Source organism: Macrotis lagotis, chromosome 1 (genome assembly GCF_037893015.1).
Source record: "Macrotis lagotis isolate mMagLag1 chromosome 1, bilby.v1.9.chrom.fasta, whole genome shotgun sequence".
Lineage (NCBI taxonomy): Eukaryota > Metazoa > Chordata > Mammalia > Peramelemorphia > Peramelidae > Macrotis > Macrotis lagotis.
This window is the reverse complement of record NC_133658.1, coordinates 242,854,991-242,868,158: the sequence shown is the minus strand read 5'-3', so window position 1 is coordinate 242,868,158 and position 13,168 is coordinate 242,854,991. Positions and strand designations below refer to the sequence as shown.

Below are 13,168 nucleotides of genomic sequence, written 5' to 3'. Positions count from 1 at the left end.
ATGAAGCGAAGTGAAAGGAAAAGAAGACTTCCAAGCCCACAAGACAGCTTCCATCTTGTCTCTGAAAACTAGAGTGGTACAGGAATGTAGAGAGGCTCAGTAAGAGGGCCTCATTTTTTTCCCTCCCAGCTGTACCATATCCCACTTTCCTTCTTCCCAGAACAAGTCACTAAATTCCAGGCACCATGATACCTTCCTGGCTGCTGCTAGAGCCCACTGCAAGTATGGAAAAAATGATGAACTTTCTCACCCACCTGTAGTTAACCCTTTGATAAATCTACCATCTACCTTACTCCAAAATACATAGTAGAAGACCTAGACATTTCCTTTTATCACAGACATTATTTTTATTTTATTATTATAATTATTATGCAAAGGCAGTAGTATGACAAGTGGAAGAAAATAGAACTTCTCTGTACTTTCTAATGGGGAGAGATAACACATAAATCACTATATCCATAAGAAATATATACTGAGAAGGTTGGAAGTCATCTAGAGGAAAGGCACTTGTAGAAGTGTTTGGAGGTGGAGGAATTCTAGGAAAAGTCTCATGTAAGAGGTGAGTTGTGAAGGAATCCAGGAAAGATAAGAACCTGAGCTGAGGAAGGATATGATGTTGGGAAAAGCATCTTGAGAAAGGAACAACAAGGAGACAGATGTGACTGGATTATAGAGAATGCAGAGGGGAGACAGCCAATGGGTGGGCAGATTGTGAAGGGATTTAAATGGCAAATAGAAGACTTTAATCCTTGAATCCTGGGGATCATAGGAAGCCACTGGAGTTTATTGAGTAGATAAGTGCTAAAGTCAGACCTGTACCTTAGGAAAATCATTTTTGAAACTAAATGAAGATGGATTGAAGTGGGGAGAGTCACTCTGCCAGTTAAGTGCTGGTGATATAAAGAAAGACAAAAAAAAACCTAACAGTTCCTGTTTTCAACAAGCAAACAACTGTGTACAGATATGCTGCAGACAGGAAAAATTGTTGGGGGGGGGTGAGAATGAGAGTGGTGGTATAGAAGGTAAAATTTTAGACGAGACTCAAGGAAAGGCCAGGAGGCAGAAATGAGTTAGGAGAGACAGCATGGAGACAGTTAAAGAAAATACTCCAAGTGGGAGCATTGTATATCATGCAAAAGGAACCTCAAGGGAGCTGCTGTCATTGGAAGGGAGTGAAGCATAAGAAAACTGAAAAGAGACTTATGACTTGCCTCCTCCTGAACAGTGAATGCAGCCTAAGTCACATCAGATCCAGGTTTTTTGATTGCCATATTACATTGAGCTTACAGTCCAATCAATCCCCCATCTTTTCCCCCTCCCCAATAAACTGTTGTCTAGTCAAGCTTCCCCCTTCTCTTCTAGCTGTAAAACTTGGAGTTATTTTCTTTTCCTGCTTATTTTTAAATTTAGCAAGGATAGATAAGGGAAATTTCTGATCAAATTGACAAGCTTCCCAATCAACTTGATGAGATCCCTGAGTCGGAGAGAATGGGGATGTGAGGCTTTGCTTGGAGGTATTTGAGGACCACTTCCCCATCAGAGTAAGGGCCATAGCCCAATTGCTGAAATCTCTTGGGCTAGGAAAGTCCATTCCTAGGAACTTAGGACTCTGATATGGACTCAGAAGTATGTTCCTAGCCCAAGTCAGCCATTCCAGGTTATTAGAAGGAGGTAATAGACTCCTGTCCCCTTCTCCCTACCCCCCTGATACTAGTCTCCCTTCTAATACTAGCAGAGGTTATCCAGGAAGCAAATAGATGACCCAGAAATTTGAACTTGGATCCCCTGCCTTCAAATCCTAGTGTTCTTTCTGTAATGAAATTTCCCTTCTAGATATGAGCATGATCGTCCTTACAGCCAAGGTTAGGCTTCTTGGAAGTCTGTTCTCTATCATGAGGAATAGGGGGCTGCCATTCTGCAGCTTTACATTCCACGGACATCAGTGGCTTGCTAGAGACTGACATGGAACCAGATATAGTAGTATGACCAATGTTGTCTTTGCCATATATTGTTTTGTTTCTGTCTGAGCCTCTGCATCCTAAGAGAACTAGAAAGCAAATCAGAGACCACCTTGTCCATTCTCCCTATTTTTCAGACGAGGAAACCTAGCCTAGGAATATGAGGACTTGCTTAAGAACCTATAGATAGTCAGTGTCTAAGACAAGATTTGAAACCAACTCTTGCTTACTCCAGGTTCAGCAAGCTAGCTATCCACTGTGCCAAGCTGCCACCTGCCTCACTTTGGGCAGAAGCAGGTTCCACATCTGGCAGCAGAGCCTGTAACAACTGTTCATCAAGGGCTAGAGCCAGCAAGGTGCTACCAGGGGTGGGGCAGGCCTTGAAATGGGCAGCTAGGATATTCTAAGACTGGTCCATTCCATACAGAATCTAAGCTTAGAATCATCCCACCTTTTTCAGGACATCTAATAACGTGAAGTAGAAGCATTGTGCTGCTGAGACCCTGTCCCTGTGCCATCTGTAGCCTCATCCTTACCTTCAGAGCCCTTCCTTTTGTCCTAGCTCAGAATGCTGATCCATAGGGCTGGAAGCTCCTTGACACCACTTTGCCATTTTCCCCCCACAGGATTCGTATGTCAGGCATCAAAGGCCTGCAAGGGGTGGTGAGGAAGACAGTGAATGATGAGTTGCAGGCCAACATCTGGGACCCACAGCACATGGACAAGATTGTCCCTTCGCTGCTGTTCAACCTGCAGCATGTAGAGGAAGCTGAGAGGTGAGAGAAGGTTCCTCTGTGTGGGATGGGGTGAGAGAAGCTAGTCCCTGGCCCCTAGGACCACGAGCCCTGCCCCCCCACACAAAATAATCAGGGACCCTGGGCTCCTTGGGCAGCTCCCTAGATATCCCAGAAGCCAATCTGGCTTCCATTGCCCATTCGGCAATCAACTTTCTGGATGACCTTGGTCCTGACCTTCATCATTTCTTTAATTACCGTTGGTTACACTATACCTCAATTCCTGCATTTGTAAGGGAAGGACAATAATAGTCTTGAACTCTCTGGAGACCAGTGGTTGGTATGGATTTTGAACAGATACAAAGGACTCAGAGAGTCAGATTACTTTAGCACAGCAAGCCAGAGACAGTTTTGTTTGGGGAATTATCTTTTTTTTTTTTTTAAGTAAGATACCTTTCCTGGGCTGTGGTTGCTGACTAAGGCACTCACCTTCCCTGACCTTCCCTCCTCTTTTCCTGAGGCCATTGCAGGTCTCTTTAAGAGAAAGGCTCTCTTGATCCACCTAGCAACAGCAGCAGAGAGTTAAGAGCTAAGAGGTTCCAGCTCTGGGTTCTTATCCAGGAGCTGCCTCTGCCAAAGGGAGTTTTATTATTGCTGTCTTTTGGTATTTTTATAGCACTCCATCTCACCAACTCATCCCCTAAGAACTCTTCTTTATCTCGAAGAAAAAGTAAAGCAAACCACATTTGGACTAGAGATTTGGGGTAGGCCTTTTTTTTTTCTTTTTCTCCCTGTGTCAGGGTTCAAATCTGTAAAATAGGAAAGTTAATTTAAAAAAAATTTAAATCTAGAAAATATTTATTTCTTCCCAGTTCCCTTTTTCAGGCTTTGTGTTTTCATAAGCTTCCTTAGAAGATTGCCAACTATTTTGCAAATTATGGATTTAGGGAGTTACTGTGAGACATTGAAAGGTTTGATAATTTGCCTGGGATCACAGACTGTATATATATCAGAGCAAGAGTTGAACCAGGGTTTCCAGCATCCAAGCCCAGTCTTCGATCTGAATAGCCTGGCTTCCTTATCTCAGTTGTATATTATGATGGAATGGTGGAGGCAAAAGGTGTTGGTTGTCCCTTTCTATCTTAGTTCAGAACCCAACTCTGAAAAGTGATTGATAAGAAAGCCAGCACCCAGAAATGTTAAGACTCTTGCCCAAGATACCAAATACAAATAATGTTTGAAATAGGCCTTGAACCCAAGTCTTTCTGATTCCAAGTCTAGCAAGCAATCTGGCCACCAGGCCATGTCCTCCAGTTTGAGCAGAGTTAAGTTCCAAGTCTGGCAGAAGTTTCAGATAGTGAGATTGATTCCAATTGATCTCCAAGGACGAGCCAGCAAGATGCCACCAGGGACTAGGAAGGCTTTGCAATGAGTGCTCTCTAGTGGTCAAATGTAGAACAGCAGCATACTGTCCTCAAGTCTTCTTTGCAGACCATCCTGTGGTCTGGAGAGCTGAGTTGGAGAAGTAGGAGCAGATAGTTATCAACTTTGATACACAGTCTTGTAGGTAGAATGCTGAAACTTCACTCAGGTTTACATCCTTCTCTGGTATTTACTGACTTAACCTTTCCAAAATCCAGTTTCTTCATCTGTAAAATGGGGATAATAATGACTTTAGAACCTATCTACTTCATAAGCCTATCATGAAACTCAAATGGAGTGATATATGAAAATTGCTTTATAAACTTTAAATATTATTCAAATGTCAGTTATTATTATTATTATTGTTCAGGGATAAGAAACAAATACAACAAAAGTAATAACAGTTCACATTTATATAGCATTTTTAATACTTATAAAATATTTTGCCTAAACCAACCCTTGACTCCTTCATTCATAAAATGAGGGAAATTGAGCTGATGGCTTCTAGGATCCCTTCTAGCTCTAGGTCTCTGTCCCTATGATGCTGTGAGGAAAATCAAACAGTTAGTATCTCCATTTTACAGATTAGAAACAGTTTCCGAACAGGTATGACAATTTCCCATAGTTGCACAACTAATAAGTCCTGGAACCAAGATTCAAACCTAGATCTCTTGGCACTAGTCTTCTTTCCTTTGTAGCAGGCAATTTTGGCTCTGGTATGACTTTGAAGCATTAGAACCTGAATTAGAATTCTGTCATTATTTATTACTTCCTTGGACAAATGACAAGGACTGCAGTTAGGGCTTCTCACCTGTAAAATGAGGAAGCTGGACTAAGTGACATTTGGGATTTCTTCTAGTTCTAAATTGATCAGTCCCTTCTTCATGTTATGCTTCTTTCTCCCTTTCTTTTACCTTCCTCTTTTTCTCTTCCTCCCTTCCTCCCTTCTCTCTTTCCCTCTTTTTCTCTCTTACTGTTTCCCTCTTTCTCGTTATTTTTCTCTTCTTTCCATCTCTCCTGTCTTTCTATTTCTCCCTCCCTTCTTTGTCTCTCTGTTTCCTCCCTTTCCTCAAAATTCTTTCTTCCTTCTCCCTTGCCTATGCCTTAGCAATACCTAAGGGCACTCACAGACTTGGTAAATTGCCTGTCTTATCAAAAGTCTACTCTAGATTGAGGAGTATCTGTCTACCCTTGAAGATCTCCAGGAAAGAAACTTTCTTGACTTCCCTTAATTGCCCTTTTATTTGAACAATTTTCCCTTCTCAAGACATACCACTTGTGTTGAATGCCCGTTCCTTCTGATATGCTCAACTGAATGAGAATAATACTGAAGTAAGCAATAAGAAGTTATCATAAGCTATGGAAATCATGGGATCTTGGAGACGATCAAGTTCAGTTTCCTCAATTACCTGTTGAAAAATTAAAATTGAATAGGAATGAATGCAGTCTTATACTCTTGCTCCAAAATTGACTTTATAAGTACAAGATGATGGAGCTAGAGGTAGATAAGAATTTGAGAAACACTTGGGAGTTTTAGTGGACTTTGTATGATATAGCACCCCCCCTCCAAAAGGAAATGTATTTATGGGCTACATTGAGAAGCATAGTTTCCAAAAACAAGAAGGCAATGGTCTCTAGGCATGTTTTCTTGGTTAGATCACTTATACGATAAGTTTAGTTCTAGAAACCACATTTTCTTTTAATTTAATGTTTTTTCCCCAATTATATGTAAAAACAATTTTAACTTTTTTTTTTCGAATTTTGAGTTCCAAATTTTCTCCCTTTCCTTTCTCCCTTCCTTCCTCCACATTGAGAAGGCAAACAATTTTATAATAGGTACACTTGTACAGTATGAAAAATTATTTCATGGAAGTCATGACTGAAAAAACACCCCCAAGGAAAATAATGTAAAGAGAAAACATGCCTCAATCTGTAGTCAGGCTCCATTTTCTTTGGAGTTCTTTCTTTGGAGATGATAGCATTTTTCATCACAAGTCATTCATTATCTTGGATCATTATCTTGCTGAGAATAACTAAGTTATCCATAGTTGACCATCTTACAGTATTGTGTTACTGTATACAATGTTCTAGTTCTGCTCATTTCACTTTGTATTAATTCATGTAAGTCTTTCCAAATATTTCTGAGAGCATTCTGCATGTTATTTCTTATAGTACATTAGTATGGAAATCATGTTTTTAGGAAAACAGTGAGAAGCTTGAGAGCACCCAGAATGGTGAAAGACCACAAGCCTGTACCATATGAAGATTGCTGGAGGGAATTGGGAATATTTAGCCTAGGAAAAAAGAAGGCTGTAGGGATCTGGACTTGGGATGGGGATTTAAAGGATATATTGTAGACAAGGGCTAAATTATACCAGACCTCTTTGACTCCAGAGGGGAAAACTTGGAGCAGTACCTGGAAGTTGCCAAGAGGGAAATATACTCTTACTATAAAGAGAAACTTCTAATAATCAGAACTATCCTAAGGGGGTTGGGCTGCCTTGGAAGTGGGAGTTGATTTCCCTTTCACTGGGAAATTAAAGACTGAATGACCATTTATCAGGCATGTTGCAAGGAGACTTAATTTTTTTAAGTTTTTGTTGAACTAAATGCCTGTAAAGATCCCTTCCAACTCTGAAATTCTGTGATAATTCCATCATCTAGCACAATGCCTGTGACATAGTAATTCCTTACTGAGTATTTGTTGAATGAATGGATGGATGATGGAAGGATGAATGTGTGGATGAGTGAATAAATGAATTCTATGAGGTCCAGAGATGTACAGTGAGATTTTTGTGTTTGATTTTTTTTTTTAGTTTTCAACAGTCATTTTTTATATAAGATTTTGAATTTCACAGTTTTCTTTCTCCCTCTCCTTCCCTCCCTCCCTCCTCCTCCTGACAAGAGAGCAATCTAATATAGGTTATACATGTATAACTATGTTAAACTATTTCCATTTTAATCATGTTGTCAATGAAGATTCAGAACACAAAGGGGAAAAAACCACAAGAGGGGGAAAAAGCCATAAAACATAAAACAAATTTCAAAACTTGAAAATAGTAATCTTTGGTCTGCAATCAGCCTCCATGGTTCCTTCTCTGGATGTGGATGGTATTATCCATCACAAGTCCTTTAATTATTGCACTGTTGAGATGAGCAAGTTCATCATAGTTGATCATCACACAGTGCTGCTGTTGATGGGATGTACAGTGAGTTTTGAAGGTTACACAGCTTGTTATTGGCAGAGCCAGGAGAAAGAGAGGAGGGAGGCGTCTTTGCATTACCATCTGCTGCCTCTTCCTTGTGTCCCCAAATTTTCTCATGGTTTTTTGGTTACAGCCTAACATCTACATTGTTTGTGTTTCCACAGCAGGTCTCCCTCACCCTTACAGGCCACAGAAAAAGAAAAGGAGAGCCCAGCAGAGCTGGCCGAGAGGTGCCTCCGAGAATTGCTGGGTAGAGCTGCCTATGGCAATATCAAAAATGCCATCAAGCCTGTGCTCATGTGAGTTTCTTCCTGAATCCATGACTGTAGGGAAAACTGAGATGTTGAAAGATTATGAGACTTAACCTTTTCAAATGCTCAGACCCCTTGGACTCCCCCTATCCCCTCCCTCCTATGTGAAAGGAAAGAGGAGTTGTAGCTCTGCCATCTGTGATCAGAAGAGACTAAGGGGGTATTTCTAGACACCCAGAGTCTACTGGCAGGATAGCTTCTAACTCTGTTCTGTTGGTGCATGTTCTCCGACCCTGTCCTACTTAGCTCCCTGCTTCAAGGGAGGGATAAAGCATTGCCTGGTTGGAGGAGACAGTATCTTGGCAGACAACCAATTTGGAAGGGTAGCTCCAAAGGTTCTAGAAGCTCAGGGCTTTTACAGGATAGGAATGTGGGCAAAAAGCCAACTCCCTTCCTTGAATCCACAGCCTGTGTGCCCCTCTGGCCCCAATTCATGACTTCACTCTAGATTTTGATCAGCGCCTGAGTCTCCTTTGATTCCCTTCTTTTATTTCTACCAAAACCTCTTGCTTGCATATCTACAAAGCTGTATATTGGGATGGAGATCAGGACCACTGGATTCTGCTAGGCTCTTGGGTTGGGGTGGGATATTTTTCTGTCATAGTGCATCACACTCTTGTTTTTTGCCCCTTGTTTTCTCTCTCCACAGTCACCTAGATAACCATTCTCTGTGGGAACCTAAGGTGTTTGCCATCCGTTGCTTTAAAATCATCATGTATTCAGTCCAGGTATGGTGGCTCCCTTGGCCTAGAAGTGATGCTATATATAACCACAGGAAGTAGGACTGAGTAGAGGTGGCAGGCCTGATGCCCCTGTGGAGGTTCTGGCCCTTAGCCTAGTTTTCTGAGCCAAGCTATTTTCCATGGCAACATGATCTTGGACTGGGTCCTATAAGATGTGAGAGGATGATGATGATGATGATGATTATGATGAGATATGACAGGAAGCAAGGTGTCCAGAAAGGGAGTGACCACAACACTTGGCTCTGTCCCTAACTTGTTGCACCAACTGGAATTAATGAAAGACTGAATTTCAACATGTCTGAGCTCTGACATTGACTTGCTTGGGGACTTGTGTCCCCCCTATGCTTCAGTTTGGCTCATGCAGAGAAGAGTAACCTATCTGAGGAGCAGGCATTCTTAAAACCCTCCTTGGGGGAAACCATGGACAGAGATCAGGGGGTCATTGAACATGTCTGGGGAAAATATACATCTTTCTTTAAACTAACATCTAACTTAAACATTATTTTCTTCTGTTTATTTAAAAGCATTGTTTTGAGACACTATATCCTGGGCATTAACAAGACTGATAAGAGGGTAAATGACATAAAAAAAAGTATAAGACCCCATGGGTTAGAATATTTAACAGCAATAGCCTAGATCAGTGAAGATGGGAAGTAGTTGGGTTTAGGACCAATGTCATCCCCCTTTCCTCTCCCTTCTAGCCCCAGCACTCCCATCTCGTGATCCAGCAGCTCCTTAGTCACCTGGATGCCAACAGCCGCAGTATAGCCACTGTGCGTGCAGGCATTGTGGAGGTCCTGTCTGAGGCAGCTATCATTGCTTCTACTGGCTCTGTGGGTAAGGGGAATGCCAAGGGAAAGAGGACAGCTGGAGTTTAGATCTGCTTTTGGAGAGGCAGAAAAGAGTTTACCTTAATCAGACACTTTCTTCCAATTCTCTGTCATCAAAAGAGAAAGTTATAAAGGTCCCCAAGTCTCACCCCTCACTCTCACTCAGGCCCACATTGTCAAATTTTGTCATTTCTCTCTCCTCATATCCTGTTACCTTCTTTCTCAATTCACCTGAACAACAAGCCTTTCCCTTGTAAATCACTTCTTCTCACCCTGAGTCACTTCAGAAACCTCTTATTTCATCTCCTTTAAAGTCTCTCCCCACTCTAATCTGTCATCCATTCAAAATAACATCTAAAGCATAAATCTGCCATCTCATTCCCCTACCCAACAAACCCCCTTGGCTCCCTATTGCCTCTAAGACCATATATAAACTTCTCTGTTGGGCATTTAAAATTCTTCACACCCCAGTCCTATCCAACCTTCCTAGTTTTAGTGCATACCACTACTCTCCATGCTTACTTGGTCTTCCTTACACTACATTCCATTTCCCTCTGGACCTCTCTTTGCAAAATGAGAAGTTTAGATGGTATTTGAGTCCCCTTCTAGCTCTTAAGTCTGTGATCCTCTGTTCCTAAGAATCACTGGGAGAACATTCATTTACTGGTGACTTATAGCTAAGTTGTTTTGAGGCAGTTAGGTGGCACAGTGGATAGAACACTGGCCTTAGAGTCAGGAGGATGGGAGTTTGAATTCTGCCTCAAACATTTGCCACTTACTAGCTCTGTGACCTTGGGCAAGTCACTTAGCACTGATTGCTTCACACTCAGGCCCATCTCCAGTCGTCCTGATTCATATTTGGCCACTGGATCCAGATGGTTCTGGAGGAGAAAGTTAGGTTGGTGACTTAGCACAGCTCCCCCGCATTCAAATCCAATTCATATACTTGTCATGGCATCACCTCCATGATGCCATGGTCTTCTTCAAGAATGAAAAACAACAATACCTAGGTTGCTTTATGTACAGTGGATAAAGTGCTGACCCTGGAATCAGGAAGACTTGAGTTCAAATCTGGTGTCTGACACTAGTCACATCCCTGGACATATTACTTAACACCATTTGCTTTAGTTTCTTCATCTGTAAAATGAGAGAAGAAAATGTCAAATCACTCTAGTATCTACCAAGAGAACCTCAAATGGGATCAGGAAGAGTCGGATACAATTGAAAAATGACTGACCAACAAATGACTGGGCTGTATTATAGAGAGGGGAAGGTTGAGAAGAATGCCAGTCCTTACTTTTCTCCTTTTTTGTTTCATTGCCTTCTTCAGGTCCCACAGTGCTAGAGATGTTCAATACTTTGCTGAAGCAGCTACGACTCAGCATCGACTATGCCCTGACCGGCAGCTATGATGGAACCATTACTGTTGGCAACAAAATCATCAAGGAGCATGAAGAGAGAATGTTTCAGGAGGCTGTTATCAAGACTACTGGTATGGGATTTATGACCTAATCATGGGTGTGGGGAGGAAGCCCCTGGAGCAGGGATCAGGGTCTCCCTAAAGGAGGAGACATCCAAGAGTGATTCTTCATCTTATTTCTTCCTAAACTTGTTTCAGAGGAGGGGCAGGCCCTTACCCACCATAGCTTGTTTAATGAATCTAAACTATTTCTTTTTGCTCTGGAGTAATGGTGATAAAAACCTGGAAAGTTTTCTGTAGATTGAGAGACAGACAGACAGACAGAGAGACAAAGAAAAAGGTAGACAGAGAGAGGGAGAGAGATAGAGACAAAGATGGTGGGGAGAGAAAAAGAGAGAGAGAGAGACAGAGACAGAGAAAGATACAGAGAGACAGGAAGAGAGGGAGAGAAACAATCAGAGGGGAGGGAAAGAGACAAAGATAGCGAGAGAGAGAAAGAGATTGGGGGGGAAGAGAGGGGGAAAGGCTGACAGTGTAAATCTTAAACAAGATTTGAGCTAAGAAGACAAAAAGTCACATCCTCCTCACCTAGTTTTAATACAGAATTTATTAAGCACCTACTGTATGCCAGACACTAGGGGAATGCATAGGCCAAACTGGAATGTCTGCCCTCAAGCATCTTAATGTTCTATTTATAAACAACACATTCCCCCTTAGTACCTTAGATATATACATATCTAATAAGTATATGCAGTATAAATACAAATAAATGTGAGTTAGTTTGGGGACATCATGGCTCTCTGGACCTCAGTTTCCTCATCTGTAAAATGAAGACCAGTGACTTCTAATTTCAATGGAAGGGAGAAGTGAAGAGGGAGAAAGAAGAAGGAGAGGGAGAAAGAGAAAGGAAGAAAAGAGATGGCAATATTAGCACTTGAAAACTGAGTTTCTAACCAATCAAACATGTGGGAGTTGAATTACAGTAAAATAATTACTCCCTAGACCTTTAGCCCTGATATCAAACACAATTTCAGTGGTTATAGTTCCTGAGATGGAAAAGCTCTGCAGTCATCTAATAAATTCCCTCTTTCTTTAAGGCAGTAAGATTTCTAAATTCTTCCAAAGAATTGTTTTTCTCGCTTGTTCTTAAAAGTTTCACAACATTGGGTAATATTCTGTATTGAAGAGCCTTGCCATGTGAGACCTCCAGCACCTTTGTAACCCAGCTAAAGTTCACCCTCTCTGCCCTCCATCCCCATCTAGGTTCCTTTGCCAGCACACTGCCCAACTATCTACGTTCTGAAGTACTGCTTTTCATTATGAGCAAGTTCCCACTGCCCTCTCTCCATCACTCTGTGGAGGCTGGAAAGACAGGGTAAGTTCATCAAAACCTTTCTTTTCTTCCCTCAGTAGTTTTCCAGATTCAACTTGACTAGATTTTTCCTCTCTTCCTGATCACTCTTCTTCTGACCTTTCCTTTTCTTAGTTTTTGCTTAATGTCTTTCTCTCCTTTCCTCCCTCCTCCCTTCTCCCTCTTTCCTCCTTTTTTCTTTCCTTCCTTTCTTCCTCTCTTTCCTTCCTATCTTTTGTTCTTCTTAAATTCCTTCCTTTCTTCTTTTGTTTTCTTCCTTTTTTCCTTCTCCTTTCTTTCCCTCTGTTCCCTTTTTTCTGGATGTTGAAATCACTCAGCTATTTTAGATCTCTCATTGTTGTACTGGCTTCATTCAACCCAGTAACCAATTTGCTCCCCAATTCGCCCCCACCATTCATTGTTTGGAGGGTTGTTCTTCAGGTCTAGGAAGAGCATACTACTTCCTGAACTTTAAGGGTACTTAGTCACTTAATCATATAGGGTTCACACTCCCTTAGAACACAACCATGAAATTTGAAGAGGCTTGCACACCCAGGAAGCCTGGACACACCTCTGAAAAGACAATAGAATGTCATAGCAGAAAAGTGGTGCGATGGATAGAGTTCAAAACCATCACTGCCCTAGCTCTGCTAGATGATTTTTGTTGAGAATTAAGCTCAAGAGAGTGGAAGTAAGACTTGTAGCAGAAGGGATTGCCGCCAATTCAGTGTCTACTCCTACGTCAACATTCTGATGTTTGTGTCTCTGGTTAGGGAGAACAGGAACCGACTGACCCAGATCATGCTGCTGAAATCCCTACTTCAGGTAAGTCTGTCCTGTCTCCACACAGATCTCTGTCCAAATATTGTAAGAAAGATCTTTCTTCTAAGAGCTCAAAAATAACTTTTACCTTTATGTTATCCCTTCTGGTTTTCCTCAGAATCCCTGCCTTCCTTGCCCCTGCTTCTCTCTCCCTGTCACAGCTATCTCTTCCCTTTGATCTGTCTCCTATTCAGCTTCTCAACTCCTATCTTTATTTCTCAGCCACACCCCTTTCTATTGCTAAAACTATCATATCAGCCCAGACCTCAATCATCCTGTACTTGAATTGCACTTGCCCTTATTATTTGGACTCATTCCAATTCATCTTGCACATAAACCACTATGATAGTTTTTTGGTAAACACTATTTAC

The 13,168-nt window shown here is 41.6% G+C and overlaps 1 protein-coding gene across 3 annotated transcripts in view; it reads left to right on the top strand.

Annotated features, from left to right (window-relative positions):
* Positions 1–13,168, top strand: part of EFR3B (EFR3 homolog B) — a 150,044-nt gene that overhangs the window by 112,621 nt on the left and 24,255 nt on the right. For 2 of the 3 annotated variants that reach the window (XM_074209962.1, XM_074209961.1), the window contains 7 exons: positions 2,585–2,734; positions 7,485–7,619; positions 8,281–8,359; positions 9,076–9,211; positions 10,535–10,696; positions 11,888–11,999; positions 12,749–12,800. In XM_074209962.1, coding sequence (XP_074066063.1) covers positions 2,585–2,734; positions 7,485–7,619; positions 8,281–8,359; positions 9,076–9,211; positions 10,535–10,696; positions 11,888–11,999; positions 12,749–12,800 — 826 coding nt within the window. The remainder of the gene's footprint in view (positions 1–2,584; positions 2,735–7,484; positions 7,620–8,280; positions 8,360–9,075; positions 9,212–10,534; positions 10,697–11,887; positions 12,000–12,748; positions 12,801–13,168) is intronic. The other variant, XM_074209963.1, reaches the window with a different exon arrangement.